At 53.4% G+C, this 16,672-nt stretch overlaps 1 protein-coding gene across 11 annotated transcripts in view; it reads right to left on the reverse strand.

Moving 5' to 3' along the window:
- The window catches only part of TCF3 (transcription factor 3), a 130,855-nt gene that overhangs the window by 13,504 nt on the left and 100,679 nt on the right, over positions 1-16,672 (reverse strand). For 5 of the 11 annotated variants that reach the window (XM_050933729.1, XM_050933736.1, XM_050933727.1 and 2 more), the window contains 10 exons: positions 16,022-16,124; positions 15,423-15,562; positions 13,289-13,415; positions 12,072-12,130; positions 10,806-10,884; positions 9,257-9,330; positions 8,240-8,443; positions 6,391-6,514; positions 4,880-5,039; positions 3,444-3,682 (listed from right to left, as the gene is read on the reverse strand). In XM_050933729.1, coding sequence (XP_050789686.1) covers positions 3,444-3,682; positions 4,880-5,039; positions 6,391-6,514; positions 8,240-8,443; positions 9,257-9,330; positions 10,806-10,884; positions 12,072-12,130; positions 13,289-13,415; positions 15,423-15,562; positions 16,022-16,124 — 1,309 coding nt within the window. The remainder of the gene's footprint in view (positions 1-3,443; positions 3,683-4,879; positions 5,040-6,390; positions 6,515-8,239; positions 8,444-9,256; positions 9,331-10,805; positions 10,885-12,071; positions 12,131-13,288; positions 13,416-15,422; positions 15,563-16,021; positions 16,125-16,672) is intronic. The other 6 variants (XM_050933734.1, XM_050933733.1, XM_050933732.1 and 3 more) reach the window with 4 other exon arrangements.

The following is a 16,672-nucleotide window of genomic DNA, read 5'->3' on the forward strand; positions in this document are numbered from 1 at the left end:
GTGCTTTAACCACTGAATCAGGCAGACAGCTTGAAAATTTGAGAATTTAAGTCAGTGTTGCCTGAGTTATTCAGCATCTCCAAAACCGCCAGGAAGGCAGCTTGCTGGGTAGAGGCTATGACTGAGTTAAACAGGCAGCATCTACCTGGCTGCTGCCTCAACTCCACGAGGGTGGTAGAGCTGGACTTGCAGAAAGCCACCCTAATCCAGCTAGCCTCCATGCTTCACCTAGAACGCTGCAGGCAGGGGTTTGTTTTGAAGCGTGTAAATGAGACTTGAGAGGATCCAGAAAAATGGGCTGTGGGGGCAGACTTACAAAACTGGAGGACCTACCAATCCAAACCCTGAACTAGAAGTAGGCCTAGGAGAGTTGGGCACCCAAATCCCACTGGAATTCAGTGGGATACAGGAGCTGAACTCCCCGGTACCCCAGCCTAGGAACAGCGACTCTCTCAAACTGTTAACATGGCCTAAACTAGGGCTGGAGATAGGAGTGACTGATGACTTTAAAACGTGGTCAGGAGCTCATGGAGTCCTCGCCCCTTGCAAGCCGAGCGAGGAGGCTGCGTGTGGCATCTCATTGTTTTTGCTACTCTGGCAGTGTCGTGCTAGAGCAAGAAACCAACAGGTCTTGGCCTGGGGAGTGGCCTGCAACGCAGAGACATGCTGGCAGCACCTGAAGAGTTTGGCTTAATCTGCAGTGCCTTTCCCCTCCACCTCCCCCCTTTGATGCAGGGACGATCTTCTCCCCCAGAGCAAAAATTCTCACAGGAAAGAACAACTGCCTGAAGACTGTCCTGGGCTGCGCCTCAAATTGGAGTCTGGCTTCCGCCTTCAGCCCTAGAGGAGCCGGATGGGCTTAGACCACCAGCCACGAGAGGGTAGCAGATACTATGGGGCCACGAGGGACCTGCCGCCAGTGCCAACCCTGCTCGAAGAGCAACCGGCAATGCTGGGGAGCAGGAACACAAGCTGGTTTGCTGATTGGAGCTCCGCGTACGGTGGTGCAAGGTGACTGAACAGAAGGGACCTGTGCTTAGTCTCATTCCTGACTATCCTGGCTCATTCAGACCCTCCATCCCCAGGAACTAGGCTTCTGGCATCAGTGTGCCAGGAAATCCACTGCTGGGAGCGTGCCAGGGCCTTGGAGAATCCTTGTCACCTGGAGTCTCAGCCGACTAAAGACGCCAGCATCTCCCTGATCCCAGGCAGAACCTAGCAAAGGCTCTCACCTTGGCAGAAATCCTAGCTCGCTGTCAGACACTGCCCACAGAAACCCTCGCAGTCATACCTATCATCAGTGTCCGGCTCAGTACCCCCCTCCCCGGAAGGTACTCCTACTCAGGCAAAGCTTTCTGCATTTTGCCATCAACAGAGCTGCATCCGTCTGCCATCTCTTGCTGTCTACCCACGAGCACTCTGCCAAGTGCTGCTGGATGCCATCAGGTGGGTATGACCAAGCTGCATTCAGTCTCATACGGGGAACGGAGCACTGGGTACCAAACCCCGTCCATGGAGCCCACTAAGTGGTGGCCAGGCCAATGCACTGCACAGATCTGTGTTGCCTGGCCGTTTCACAGCACAGCTCTAGCCACAGCGACACCTAAGCTGCCTCTAAACTACTGCTGCATTCCTTTTCATCGTAATAAAGCAACCCAACTATTGAGAGGTCCCCTCAAAAGCGGGGCTCAGAGTCACCTGCCATCGCTCAGAACAGAACAGTCCGGGAAGCGCGTGGCAGGGCATTCAGGGGAAAGGGGACGTGGCCCTGAGGACGAAGGTGCTGGGGGACCAGCGCCCTAGCTCACTGCATGGGTATTGCCTGGCAGCGCAGGAGGTGGGGGCTTCCATCTCTGAGAAAGGCTTTAAAAAAGGACAAGCGTTGAGGAGACCAAAGTGAACACGGTGCCAACTCTCTTGCCCGCCCGCCCCGCCCGCCGTCTCCATCAGCAAGCAGCAAGTACAAGGTAGAGAGTGGGACCACCGAGAGGTCACGGCTGGGGACTGTCTGTAGGAGATCGGAAAGAACAGAACAAAACAATAATAAAAGGAAGGAGGGGGAAGGGAGACAGGAAAAAAATACACGTTATGGAAGGTAAAAAATTACAAACTGAAGAGAGGCACAAGAGGACTCCAAGAGGGTCACAGTGCAACAGCAGAGGCCAGCAGTGGGAGAGGAGCCAGGCCCAGAGAACGGTGTCATAGGACCAAGGGCTCTGCAGGACGGAAAGAGGTTAACTGGCCACGGCTACTGGGGGTGGAAGTTAATAGGGAGGCATGCACAGCGAGTGTTAAAGAAAAAGCTGCAAAACCCCCTTGCTACTCGGAGCAGGAAATAAAACAACAAAATCCGACAGCTTCCCCCCTCCAGCTGGACTGAATGCACCCAGAGATCCACTTCGCCTGGGAAAGTCACCCCGGGGGAAGCCCCAACAGTGGGCACATGCTGAACTAGACAGGCCGGTAAAGCTCTCCTGCCCTGGCAGGGAGAACGGCTTCAGGACCAAACCGGTGTCTGTCACACCACTGGAGTCAGGTAAAGAGGGAGGTGCTGCTAATGGCAGAGAGCTCCCCTGGACTGTCAGACACACGGACAGCATCCGTGGCCGGGTCATCAGTGGTTAGAATCCAACGGCTCACAGACAGCAGGCTCCAACACACAAGGCGTCCAAGTATGGAGGGCTTGCCTCTCCTCTGAGCTCTCCACCCCCGGGCCAGTTCTGCCTCTCCACTCACAACTCTAAACACCAGCGCCTCCCACGGGAGTGCCTCACGTCTCCCCCTAGGCACAGCTGCACCTAAGCTCCCTGCAATTACTCCCAGCTCTCCCCGGTGCATCAGCAGCTACCTAGCGGGCACAATGATATGAGAGCTGCCTATTACAGCATGAACTGGAGGAGAGCAGACATCCCCTCTCCAGGATTGGGGTGTGTGTGTGAGGGAGTGTATTTCCTACTGCTGCTGCGAAGAGGGAGAAAGGACAAGGACGGGCCAAGCACTGCTGCCCTTGGGAAGGAAGCAGCCCCTGGAGACACTGCTGTCTCCTGTTCTTTCATTCTCAGGCATGCCTTTCTCTATGGCCCAGGGGCAGGGGAACCCCTCTCTGCGGTAAGCTAGGGCAGCGCTCTAGAGATGGATGACAGCACTAAGAGATGCACACAGGTTTCCACAAAGGGAAGCGACCCCTGTGCATTCAAACAAACAACATGCAGCACATGCAATGGCTTTAAAAACAAAACCAGAGAGCATAGCAGGGATGCAAAAGAGAAACAAAATTACATAAATAAATAAACTGAACAAGAAAAAGACACTTCAAAGGGCCTTGGGAACCCAAGGTGGCGCCGTGGGAAGAACAGCGCAGCACCACGGCACAGGGTAGACAGACAGACAGCCCCGTGCCGATCAGATACGTAAAATATCACCACTCTGGGAGCCTCACTGACCTCTAACTTGTTGCTCCAGGTTCAGTATGACTGATACGGCCTGGTGTAGGATTAGCAGTTTGGTCTGCGGTTTTTCGCTGTTAAGGTGGAGTTGGCACATACGTCCGAGCTCTTTAAAGGCCTCGTTGATGTCACGGACCCGCAGACGCTCACGGGCATTATTGGCGACCCTCCTCTCTTTCTCCCTCTCGGCTTTTTGCTCTGGGGGAAGAAGATCGTCCTCCTCATCCTCATCTTGACTAATGGTTTGAAATAAGAATGAGACAGGGACATTCCTCGTGTGCACACTCAGCACTGGTCAACTCACACAACAAAACATACATCTGCAGCATCAGCATTATCTCCGCATTGAAGGGAATCTATCAACAAACCTCCCCCACCGCCGCTACGGAGTGGGAGCTTCGCCCAACTCCTCCCCCCAGCACGAGAACCTTTCCAGCCCTGGTGCACAGCATCCCCGCACTCCCACTTGCCCTCAGACGCAGTTACACAGAAAGGATGCCATTTCGACCCAGTAAACAGGAACGGTTCACCGGAACAGAACAGAGCAGTGCAATTAACCCCCGGAACTCACTGTCACACGATCTAAGCGTGACCAGAAACAGGAACGGACATTTACACGGGTAATGTCAGCATGAAGAGAAAGGATTAAAAATATAGTGTTTGGGGAAGGTTTCAGGGCATGAACCAGCCACTAACTGACAGAAGCAGGGAGGGAATTTCCCCTCCAGGCAGGTTATGGTGTCCCTGCCCATTGCTGAGCTCGCCGAAGCAGCTGGAGCCGGCCAGTGTTGGAGACGGGATACCAGGTTAGATGGGCCCCATGTCTGATCCAGTTGGGCTATTCCCACATAACTGGCTGGGAGATAGAGAATCCCTAGAGCTCAGACGTGTGTAGTGAAGAGACCACTCAGGTTCCACCACCTCCTGCGGACAAACTAGCGATGGGTCTGTCCGAGGTCAGTCAAGCAGTCAGCAGTTCCCAGCACAGCCCAGACTCTGGTAAACAAAACCATGACTAACGCCGGAGACCATCCAGGTAGTTGGGCTGCAGCCTGCTTTGATCTCCAGTGCTTGGCCTGTTCTTTGCTCACTAGGAATTCCTACGAAGGTGGGCAGATGGAGCATTGCTGGGGCTGGAAAAGATGCAGGAGGATGGACCCAACACCACCATTCCCCCTTCTAAAGTGTCGTAAATCCTAAGAGGTGGCCTCAAACTCCTCCTCCATGGGAAGCAGGGGTAGATCGGGGCAGAGCTGGTCTCAGTGCAGGAGCTTAAAGCTTCAGCAGCCTGGGAGGCTTTGCAGGGCCCTGGCACAGCATCCCTGGATCCAGCTAGTGATCATGTTCTCAGCAGGAGGGAGGCCAACAGGACACACACACAGCCTCCCCCTCCCCTCCCCCGCCAGCCCCCGTAACAGAATAAATGGAGAGACCTGTTCAAAGAGCACCTTGTTCTGTTCCGTGACGGCTTCATTTCCTTCTTCTCCTCTTCCGAGTTATCGGCCACTGACGTGTTCTCCTCGTCCTCCTTCTCTTCCCGCTTTATTTCACTGGTTCCCGAGGAGACACTGGCTCTGCCCAGCCCCGTCAAGCCTGCAATGGAATCAAAGCAGCACACGGCCATTGGAGAGCGATCCCACTGGGGCAGGATAGGTCAGAGGGAAGGCTCCTTGCTGCAGCTGTGGATGGGCTCCCGACATATCTCGGTCCCTCTGACACTAAAGAACAGGCTCGATAACCCTAGTATATTTGCACAGCATCTCATCCCACAGGATCCTCCATATCCTAGACACCCAGAGCCATGCAAACCAGCCACCTTTGGGGAGAAGGGTAGGCGACCAGTTACTGAGAGGATGCTGGCGTTTGCACCCACCCCAGGATAACGCACTACTGGGCCCACGCAGAGCAGGCAAGGCCTTGTCAGTTACCGTCTCATCGTGAGACCCCCACTCCAAAACCTGCAGAGAACTCAATCGGCCTGGGAAGGAGTGAGGGCTGGGGCTGGTCCAGCTGGGATTTGGACCAATCCTCGCAGGCGAAGTTCCCAAGGTTGCACGTTTCTCAACACCTCCATCCACACAGCTCACCATAAGCAGCCCGGCCACGTGGGTAACGTTAGTCAAGGCATGGATGCCAACAACAGACTCACTCGTTCTGCACCCACCATTGACGGTGCACGGAACAGAGGGTGGGTGGGTGTGTTCGCCAAGGCCAGGCTTTATCCCAAATGTCTACGGCTATGTCTACACCACGCACGAACAGTCTGATTCCCCGCTACGCACACTAGCGCCAACCCTTGGTCACCTACTGCAAGTATAAACAGCCCAGCTGCAGCATAATGTGCAGCGGAACCAATGGGTATGCAATCGGCTGGGCCTCTGCCATCACTCCCCAGGCTACGGCACCTACGCTGCTCTTTACACATGCACTATCTTGGTGAGCAGTGGTGTGAGTAAGCAGGGGAAATCACACCCCTCGCTGGTATTGTCCATGTACCTTAAGATACACTCTGCTGTGACCCCAGGAGCTTACCTCCCACCCTGCCCCAAATGCCCTCCAGCGTCAGAACTCAACTGCAACCACAAACCAGGCAGGGCTCTAAGAACGATTTGTAACTGAGTGCAGGTCCCAGGCTGCATGTGCAGGTTAGAAGCTGTGTTGAAGACCCTTGAAAAACGTATCACTGAAAGTCACTGGGCATTGCCCATGTGGGAGCTGCTGCGCTCCCTGCCTCCAGGGTGGGGCTGACCCAAAGGCTCACACCCAAGCACGCACTCCCTGCTCTAGCCCATATGCGTGCCGAGCGGCTGGGAACCTCTCTCTCACCCACACTGTTTTCTCCACTGGGCTTGTGCTTTTCATGGAGCCAGCTCTTGGGGTTGTCTTACCCCAGATGGCCCAGCGTCAACTAGCCAGCAAAGAAGTGGGCAAGGCACCACCTTACCGCTGTATGTGTCTTGCTGCCTGCTGAGATCGGGGAGCGAGCTGGGCTGCGAGGGAAGTGTAACATGGTTGTGGAGCATGCTGGGGTTGCTGGATAGTCCGTCTTCGGGGTGACTTCCTCCCACCTACAGCAGAAAAAGCGGAGCAGCCTTTAAGGGCCAGCAGGAGAGCCAGGAGACACCAGGCACTGTTGAACCCAAATATCACTGCTTCGAAGCCAGGAGGGCACTGGGATCTACACCAACACCTCACCCACGTGTTCCTTTTCTCCAACGCCCAACACCACCCAGCCTGATCCGGGGCTCCCGCCCTCTCACTCCAAGCCTGGGTGGGAAGAAGGCAGAGGAAGCGCTTAAAGCTATTTCTGTACCAGCTCCTCCTGGGGAACGGACTGTCTCAGTGGGAAGTGGCACATCCAGCTCATGCTGCAGATAATTCAGACTAGGCCAAATCGTAGGAAGCCTCCGTAACAGCATGAACTACGCTTGTGTCATCCTCCCAGGGAGCCCCCAGTGCTTGAGACACTAGGTGAGAGAAAGCCCCAGGGGACACACCAGCATGGGCTGGACGTGCCTCCGCAGATCTTCTCCACCCCAAACGGCTGCTGCGTCTCAAAGGGGCTACCCCACCACCACCACACCCCCTCTGAGAAGGAGCCTTCGCTGGAGAGCTCCTTGTCACAGCCCTCTCTGAAAGCTTGGATGTGGATCCTGTTATTACTGATATCTCAGCAGTGCCGAGAGCCCCTTTTCAGACCTGGGGACTGTAAGAAACCCAGTCCCTGGTCAGAGGAGCTTATAATCCTAAGGCTGTCATGTGCCTTACTTTAAAATGAATAGATCCACATTCACTGTGTGCACAGAGCAACTGGGAAGCTTGAAAGACCTGCACCTGGGTGTCCCGCCCCTCCTCATGCTCACACCCCAGCAGGAAGCTCCTGATCCTGCTTCCTTCAAGGGAACAGAGCCCCCACAAGCACTTGTTCACAGAGTCAAAGTCTCTTGCACCAGAAGGTACCCTTATGATCAAGCCTGACCCTCCTGCACTCCTCAGGCCAAGAACATCCTGCAGCTATTCCAGGGGGGAGAGGGACGACTCTGGAGTCCAGGCCCTCTGAGCAGGCAGGACACCGGGCACTCTTCTTGTGTGGTTAATTATTCAGTAAGCAAGAAGAATGGGCGGTGCCTGCCTCAAAGGGCTTACAGTTGAGCAAAGCCCAGGAGTCACTCAGTAAGTAAACCCGCTTATACGTGCTCTCGATTCTGCAGACACCCCCTCGGTTCCAGGGTCTACTGTCTCTCTTCCCCACTTATCCCTGCTTGGAGGGCTTATTCTAAGGGGAGCTGTCTTATTGGAGATCCCCATGTTCAAGCTTTCATCCCTACCCCAGTACGGGACAACGTGACCTCCACTTTTCATGCTGACCAATATCATCTCATGGATTATCTGGGCTCCCCCACGCTGACTGCTGGATCCAGCGGTGGTCTGGAGCCCTACATTCTGGGCTTATCTACATGGAGAATGGCATCGGTTCAACTCATAGTACACACTGACACCAACCAGTGCAACCCCTGCGGAAACACTCCTATTTCAGTTTAAGCCGGTGGCTTATTTCGATTTGGCTTTAGTTGATTGGCAACAGGATTGAAGCTAAACTAAACTACACCAAAGTCAGGGTATCCACACAGTGGTTTGCACTAAACCAGTACAAGTCTGTGTGCAGATGGGGCCTTGGATTGCAAACTCTCTGGCAGGGACTGTCTCTGGGCTACGTGTCTGTACAGCTCCCAGCACAACCAGGCCCTGGTATCTAGCGCTACGGCAACCATCACCACCAGTGTCTGACTCACCAAACTTGAATGCCTGTTCCCTAGAGGCATAACTGAAGTGGGGAAGGCCTGGCTGAGCCCGCCCACTGAGGCGCTGTGACCAGGGGCCGATCCCAGCAGGCCGTGCATATCTCCGTGGTTGGCTGGCATGGCAGCCGTCTGGCCCACCGCGTGGTTCCTCAGCACATGGATGGCTTCATCCAATCTGTCTTCCATTTTGTTTTGCTTTGAGGGGCAGGGAGGGTGGTGGAGAAAAATGAAGACTCCATTAACATTGAAAAACATTGTCTGCCTGGCATCTGGCCATAGCCTCTGTGCATCAACAGAACCACTAGTTGCAAAATCAGACAACCACCACAAGGCTACTACAGAAGGGTTACTACACCTGTAATGTTCCCTGTGCTCAAACTCTGCCAGCAAGCTGGGGGGCACCTAAGTGTTGCTGCACTGGAAGGGAACTTTAACATGGGCGTGATTAGCCCGTGGAACTCCTTGTCACAATACACTGAGGGATTCCAAGAAGGGATTAAGCCATTATATGGATAAAAGTAACATCTAGAGTCATATCAGAAAGGAAAGGATGTAAATCCTCACACACTTCTGTTAACTACTGGAGGTTGGAGAGAAAGCTTCCCACCTGGGCTAGGTTATTACACAAAAGTTCAGGGTGTGTTTTCTTGCCCTTTTTTCATAAGCACCCGGTGCTGAGCTGTGTCAAACAGGACACTAGTCTGGGCGATGTGGTTTACCAATGCCTATGACTTTATATTCGCAACTGAAAGCTTTTCTCCAGTGTTAAGCACTTCACTACACCGTGGACCCTTGGGCTGGATATGATGAGTAATGTGGTGGCGCAACGCTGCTCAGAAAAACCACCAGTGCCATGGGGGTGGGTTCAATGGTTCTCCCCTTTGCGCTCCCCTGCCACAGTTCCAACCAGCCAGCAGTAAGTGTGTTATTTCATGAACTGCTGTTCACTGCAGGAAAGGGGTGGTGGGAGAGACAAAACCAAGTAGAAACGATCGATGTGATACTCACTAACGTGTGGAGAGTCCCTTCATAGCTAGGAGACAAGGCACCCTGTCCGCCCGCTCGCGGCCACTGGGAAGTGCCTGGAACAAATCGCACATTGGATAATTTCAAATGCAGCCCTCAAATGCGACACTAGATGGGGCTAGGCCACCACAAACAATTGAAAGCCCCCCAGGTGGCCGGCCAACTGTGCAAATGTACATGTGTCTGTTGGACCAAAGAGGCAACATGAGGGTTATGGGGTGAGGTTATGGGGCCAGCATCATTTCCATAGGAAATTCAAGGTTGTGGGGAGAAATAAGCTAACAAGCTTCACCCCATTGTCAAGTAAAGCATCTAAGCTGGGAAAGAGAACACATTGAGAGAGACAGACAGACAGAAGGTTCTGTCCTTAGTTCCCCCTTCCCCCCCAGTAGTGCTATACTTCCATATCAGTGCTTTAGTCTCTATTGTAAACCCTCCTTCTCAGAAAGCCAAGTTTTTTTGACTTTATCAACATCCACTGCAGATTCTTTGCCCGTCAGTGTTTTCATACACAGTCGCTGATGTGTGGGTATACCTGCACATGCGCCTGCTTCTGGATTTAGACACAGCTGAGGCGCAACCTCCGAGTACCTGCATCACCCCCAGATGTCACCAGGGTGGCAAGATGGAGGAATTGAACCATTCGTTGCTCCCAGAAAGATCTGATGCCAGTTTGGCTGTTCATGTGGCACAACAGGCAAACGAGCGTGGTTTTGTGCTGCTCTCCCTCTGTCCGACAGACGGGAGCTCAGAGGTGGCCTACTGCATCTTTACGCTTTGAGATATTTCCGGCAACAGACCCTATAATGACCCTGGTTGGGCTCCCAGTTGCAGGGAACTGGGAGTGTCAGTCTTCTGCAGAAGGAGGCACCTGGAGAAGGCTGCCGTGATTTTTTAAATCACAGTATAAAACAGGTTCTGAAAATGGTTCAAACAGCCACCTCTTCATGAACATGGAGCTCCTCCCACTGGTACACGCTTAGTTCACAGGGGACAGGGACCGCTCAAAGGGCACATCGCTCAGAGGCTTGCAAAGGGGCTGTCGGCAGGGAAAGAGGATGCACCTTTCACCCAGGTAGCAGCAAAGCTACACTTCAGCGTGACACAGCATCACTGGGCAAGACTCACGGGCAGCTAGAATATTTCCTGCCAGGTCACTTCTTTGGAGACAAAACCCCAGGCTTTCAGGAGTGACTAGTGATTTTTGGTGCCCGTCTAAATACCCCTTAAAGGGGCATGATTTCTGCAAAGGGGGAGAAGGCTCAGCATAAGGTGGCCCATTCCAGCACCTCAAGTCAGGTACCCAAAATCACTCGCCATTTTTGAAAACCATGGCCGGGGCCTATGGAGACAAGAGGTCTCTCCACACCCAAACGAAGCAATTCATGGGAGCTGGGTTATTTTTTTTTTATTTTAAACTTTCTAAAAAAATATATTTCCCCTTCCCCCCTTTTAAATGAAACTGGTTTGATCAAGTTTGTAAAAATGTTGCTCAAGCAGTTCTCAGGAGATCAGCGCATCGAGCATGTACCTGCAAGCCCCTGAGGGGAGCCCACAGGGGTGGAGGGGTTTGAAGAGAAGTTATTGCTAGAGTGATCTGGGGAATAAATCTGGAACGAGAGAGAAACAAAGCAGTTAGCCTAGTACACCTTCAAATCCTAGCGTTCCCGGCCCTGTAGAGCTGCAATCCCTTCACTGCCCTACGCCCCCGTGAGCCACAAGTGCCTACAGCACTACCTCACTGACTTCCAAGTCTCTTCACCACGCCCTCGCCAATTCCCTCAGCCCTCCATCTACACAACAAGCATGCTTCCTCAGTCCCACCCCCGAGCACTCTGCTGGCCAGATTAACCTCGGTATCTATGCTACTGCTGTGTTCTTCCACACCAACCCCCCGGCTCCTTCCCCACAGCAAACGCCTTCATTTGCCACCTCAGTCGCTGGGCCCTCAGGACACGAGGAGGTTTCCTGTGTGTTTGACCTTAGGGAGCAGAGACACCAAGGAGTGACAGCGGAGACAGGCACTGCACGGAACTGGTGAGACACTGGGGGCTGGTGGACCGAGCAGGGTGGGTCTGCGGCACGCAGCACTAGGCGAGGCCTGAACTCTAACTGAAAGCAACCAGTTGGCCCAACACGGATCATCGGTCAAGAGTCAGCACTCTCCTCGCTAACCCAGAGGGGCCACTGAATTATAAACAACCCCCCTCCCCCCACCAGCTACGGCCTGGAAGTACAGAAGCTAGGCCCGTTAACACCTGGTGCCCAAGGTATCACAGCAACGGGCATGGAGAGGGTGGACAGCGGAGGGGGACTGGACTGGGATTTCCCAGGCCTGGGTTCTATTCCTCTCTGCCCATGAGCAAGTCACTTAACTTAGTCTGAGCCCCAGCTCTCCTGCTGTGCCCAGTGGGGTGGTGAGGAGTGACTGTGAAGCACCTCCCCTTTGCATCTATGGCCCCAATTCCCATAGTGTCAAGCACCTAAATCTTTTATTTCTTCTTCTAGGGAGGGAAGGAGCATAGTCCCCATTTTACAGCTGGGGAACAGGCAGACACTACGCGACTTCTCCGGGACATATATAGCCTGATCTGCTGGGCCATCCTTCCCCTTTTCCTTGCCAGTTAACAAGCCCAACATGAGAGGTGTGTGGCTCCAAGCACCTGAAACACCATGCCGTGGAGACGTTTAACTCTTTCCAGGGCAGGGAGCAAGATGGTCAAGTCAACAACCCCACTCCAATGCTTGCTGACTCCGAGGGCACTGGGAGGAAGAATCCAGAGCAAGAAACACTTACTGAAGCTAATGCTTTCCCAAGCGCATCTCCTGAGCTCCCAGCTGTGGTTCCTCTGTTGCCTGCAGGGAGAGAGAGAACACAGCCCTTACTCCTCTGGTCCTTGCTCAAATCAGAACAGGTCACTTTTGGAAAAACCCAGGGGCACTTAAAAGAAAAGTTGACCCTTGTAGTTTAGTGTTTGGGCGCACAGTCTCCTATTGAGACTGGGAGGGGAAGGTGGCAGCAGCTGAAGGCAGGATAAAGTTTCTTACTCAGAGTTTTAAAAAGATCCACTTTATTCCCACACCTCCCTTGGCTGCTGCTGATGCCCTGAGAGTCTTGCTCTGAACAGCAGGGAGCAGGCAATATCCACTTCAGATGCCTTCCTGGAGCTGCAAGGATGTTAGCACAAGATGCCAGGTCAAAGGCACTTTGCCATTCAACATCCTCCTCACAGCAAATCCCATTGTAACAGGGCACCTCCCAAGCCATTGCAGTCCTAGGCCCGTTCCCTCCCTCTCCCCAAACAAGGGTTTCGCTACAAAACAGAACGATCAAGGTCAGGATTCTCAGTTCCTGGCGATGGTGAAGTTCATTTCAGTAACAGGTTTTCTAACAGGTTCAGCGGGGTTAGAGATTAAAGCACTCAAGGGTTTAAAATGGCATTTGAATGCAGCATGAAAATTTCCTATTCCTGATTTAGTCGAACACCGTCTCCCCCTGCACCTTCCCCACCTGCCTCAGGTTTAAGTCCTTTCTGCCTCTCGCTCAGCGGTCGAGCCTCCGAGAAGCGACTGCACAGATTCCAGTTTCCCACTGGGACCCATGAGCTGGGTGTGAGAAAACATGTATGGATGGAAAGCTACAAGCAACTTAAATCTCTGAGCATAGAGGCTGGGGAGGAGGGGGGTTACTTGTGCAAAACCACACAGATCCCACCCCTTCTTCTCTGCCAGATCATGCCCGATTATCCAGCAGCAGTAACTCCCACTAAATCGCTTGCCTTGTGGAGTAACTCCAGGCGTACGTGCAACACACGAGGGAGAAGATCTGGTGTCATGCAGACATACAGAGCGCGGGCATTATTCTCGAACGGCCCAGACAGTGGCTTTAATCCCACACCTCCTTACGCATTAGACATTGACAATGGTTTGCCTTTCCTGGATTAACCTACATGCAGTGGGAGAGTGGAATACTGCAGTGGCCTCTGCCCAAGACTTGCCAAACCACATACATACCCATCATGCTGTCTGTCCCGCTGATCGGTGGCGTATGACTGGGCACTCCATAAGGGGTGGAGGCAGAGGGAAAGCCAGACACAGAGGAAAGTCCGCCATTAACTTCTCCTGAATGCATCGGGTAGTTCTAGAAAGGAAAAAGGGGAAGAGGCATAAGACATCCCCTGGGATGGTCCACAGCACGGCAGGATTTAGATAGCACCCCCGCCAAGGTGAATGTAGAGGTCAGTGAGGGTGGATCAACTGTGCTCTCTGATGGATCAAATCTCTGACCTGACTGCACTGCCTTCCAGCGGCTGGAGATGGTGGACATCGCCAGTGCTCCCTCAAATTTTTTATGTCCACACGGGAAATGTCTTTTGTTATGTGCACCAATATGGAGGTGATGTTTAGTGGAGGTGGGGCTGAGGGGTGTGGAGTGTGGGAGGGTGCTTAGGGCTGGGGCAGAGGGTGGGATGCAGGGGGCTAAGATGCTGGCTAGTAGTGAAGGCTCTGGGGTGGGGTCAAGGATGAGAGCTGCAGGGTGCGGGAGGGGGCTCAGAGCTAGGGCAGAGGGTTGGGGTGTGGGCTCTAGGGTGGGGCTGAGGGGTGCAGGCTGCCCCAGGGTGAGAGGACTCCTCCCAGCCCTCTCTCCCCACAGCAGCTCAGGACCAGGTGAGAGATGCCTCTCCCCGGCCATGGCAACTCTGGCAAGGCTGGGTTGGGGGAGGGGCTCCTCTCCCCGGCTCCAGCAGGCCTGGGCTGGGCCAGGGGCACCTCTCCCTGCCTGCGCGGCCCTTGATAGCCTGATGCGCAGCCGTGCAGCTTACAGGGAACTTAGGATGTTGCCACGTTACTGCAGCTGAGCGGCGGCGAAAGTCCCCAATTGCAGCTGAGTCAACATTTTTCAAAATGTGCGTGTGTGGAGGGAGAAAACCCCTCCAAAATCAGCAAAAATTGTGGACATGTTTTCATGAATTCTCCCTCCCCTCACCACATCCAGCTATGGAGCTGGTGGGAAGTTTCCAGATTCTGAAATTTATCGTTGCCAGTTTTTTTGAATATTTGGGGATGTTCAAGAAATTGAAGGCCAAGAAGCAGCTGGATTCATTTCAGAATGGGTAACCTGCTCACACAGTGCATGGATGCTCCCTCCCCCCGCGGGAACGACTGCGCTTGCTCACTGCAGAAAACGGCAGCCACCACTTGGAATGCAGGCTCTCATTTCTACAGCTGATCCTGCAGCACCCACGCCTTCGCCCCGAGGGGGGAAGAGCAGTCTGGTAGCTCAGGCACCAGGAGCAGGAGTCAGGAAATCTAGGAGCTTGTGGAAGTCACTTAGTCTCCCTGCATCACATGTGGGGTTGAGAAGATAAATAGCCTGAAGATCGTGAGGGGCACAGATGCTGTTGCAGTGAGGGTCATGTAAACACCTCGTTTAAGGCCAGGAGGTAACAGTTTAATCTCTGTACAGTACAGTCTGCCCTCCTGTACCACACACGCCTAGATCTCCCCCAAAATAATTCCCAGAGCAGATTTAAACTCATCACTGAGTAGCGCTGGGCAGGTTACATTTGGACAATCCAGTGAACACCCCTAAACCTGAAGTGCTCTGCTTTAGCTGGGGAGGGGAAGACATTTCTACATCCAAGTGCCACCAGCTACAGAACAGGGAAAATATTTCCCAGTCACTGACTGACTAATGTTCGCCAGGGCCTGGATGCTGTGGCGAGGGCCCTCGCAGAAACATCTAAGAGGCCGATGACCAGTATTTTCAGAATGGCGGCATAAGAGCATCTTGCTATTTCAAAGAGCGCTGCCAAAGAATGCGCCAAGGGACAGAAGCTAGGGATCTCACTCACCAAAGTCCAATCCTTGCTAATGCTGATTGAAAGTATTTTACAGCAACACTGCATCAAAATACCCTTTGTCAGACTACAAAAGTCTGGTCAAATTGCTCCGTGGCAGGAGAGAATCATTATTCCCATTTAACAGGCCAGGCAAACTGAGACCCAGATGAGGGAAGGGAGTCAGTGGCTGAGCTGGGAATAGACCCCAAGAGTCTGGCACTCTGCCCTACGCTCCTACAATGACATGGCACCGCCTAAACGTTCACACACTGCTCAAGGCTACGGCATCACCGGAGACGCATTACCATCCGTTCATGCTGATGTAAACTATTGAAGCCACCGGACTGTGGGAGAGGGGCCGAGGAGCCACCCAGCATAGCTCCATAGCTCGACTGGCTCATGGTGCCGGACGAGCTCCACAGATCTGGCGAGTTATGAAGTCCATCTGCAAGGCAAGCAACCATGTCAATAGCAAGGATATAAAATGGCAATGCACAAACATCAGCAGGGCAGAAGTCCCATGAGGCAGAGAGGGAGGGGAGACTAGCTGAGTAATGCCAACGGCACGCAGAAGCGGTGCAGCTAATTATCTGCAGTGCAATAGCATTTAGGGATGGCAGTAACGAACCAGGCAGGTCGTCATACGAACACAAAGATTACGATCTGTGTCCCAGTCTCACGGCTCAGGTGTGCTGCAAGACAAGTTGTAGGTCGGGAGGCTGCAACCAGTCAGCGATTTACAGCATTACTGGGCCTATGTATCTACGCATGCCTGGCCCAACATCACGCACATCTGTCTCCCTGCATCACACGCGGCTAGGAAATCCCCTCCATCACTGCTGTGGCTGTAACAGGATAGGCGGCAGCTGCTGTGACGCCAGGGTCACCAGCATTAACTACTGACCTGGCATGTAGAAGGCTCCAGGATACACAGTGCTGGGAGGTTTCGAGGGGGCATATCCAGCTGAATCCCTGCTGTAGTCATCACCTGAGTTGGATGGATACACCTGCAAAGGGCCGGAAGGGGGATGAGGAAGGGAGAGAGGCCTACCCATTCAGATAGCTTTAGTGTCTTCTAAATTCTCTTCTCCCTCCCTGCTGCCCCGCCCCGCTGCCTTTTCCTGCCAGGCTGCCGCCTTCCCCAGCCAGATAACCTTTAACCTATTTATTGTGGCTGATAATGTAGCCAATTCCCACAGCAAAAAGGAAAACAGAAAAGGGAGAAGTTCAGCCAGAGTTAAAGCTGAAAAGCGACACGCTAAGTTATTCAGGAAATCCTCACCGCTAAGATGGGCACCAACCTTAACTCTGTCCCCTTCTCCCTTGTGCCTCTCCCCACTGCCACAGTAAACTTGGCCTCCTGCATCCCTCATCACGTCTCATGTGTGGGCTGGAGATCACCTCACCGACCCTTCCCACCCGGACAATCCATCTTTCATCACATAAATCCAACTGACGCGCAGCTGCCAACACTCGGGAGGGGGCGGAGAAGAAGTGAAAGCAGGAACGTGCTCTACATTTTTGATCTTCCATGTCCAGCGCGAGAAGCTCCAGC

The sequence above is a fragment of the Gopherus flavomarginatus genome, chromosome 24, assembly GCF_025201925.1.
Source record: "Gopherus flavomarginatus isolate rGopFla2 chromosome 24, rGopFla2.mat.asm, whole genome shotgun sequence".
In the NCBI taxonomy this organism is placed as follows: domain Eukaryota; kingdom Metazoa; phylum Chordata; order Testudines; family Testudinidae; genus Gopherus; species Gopherus flavomarginatus.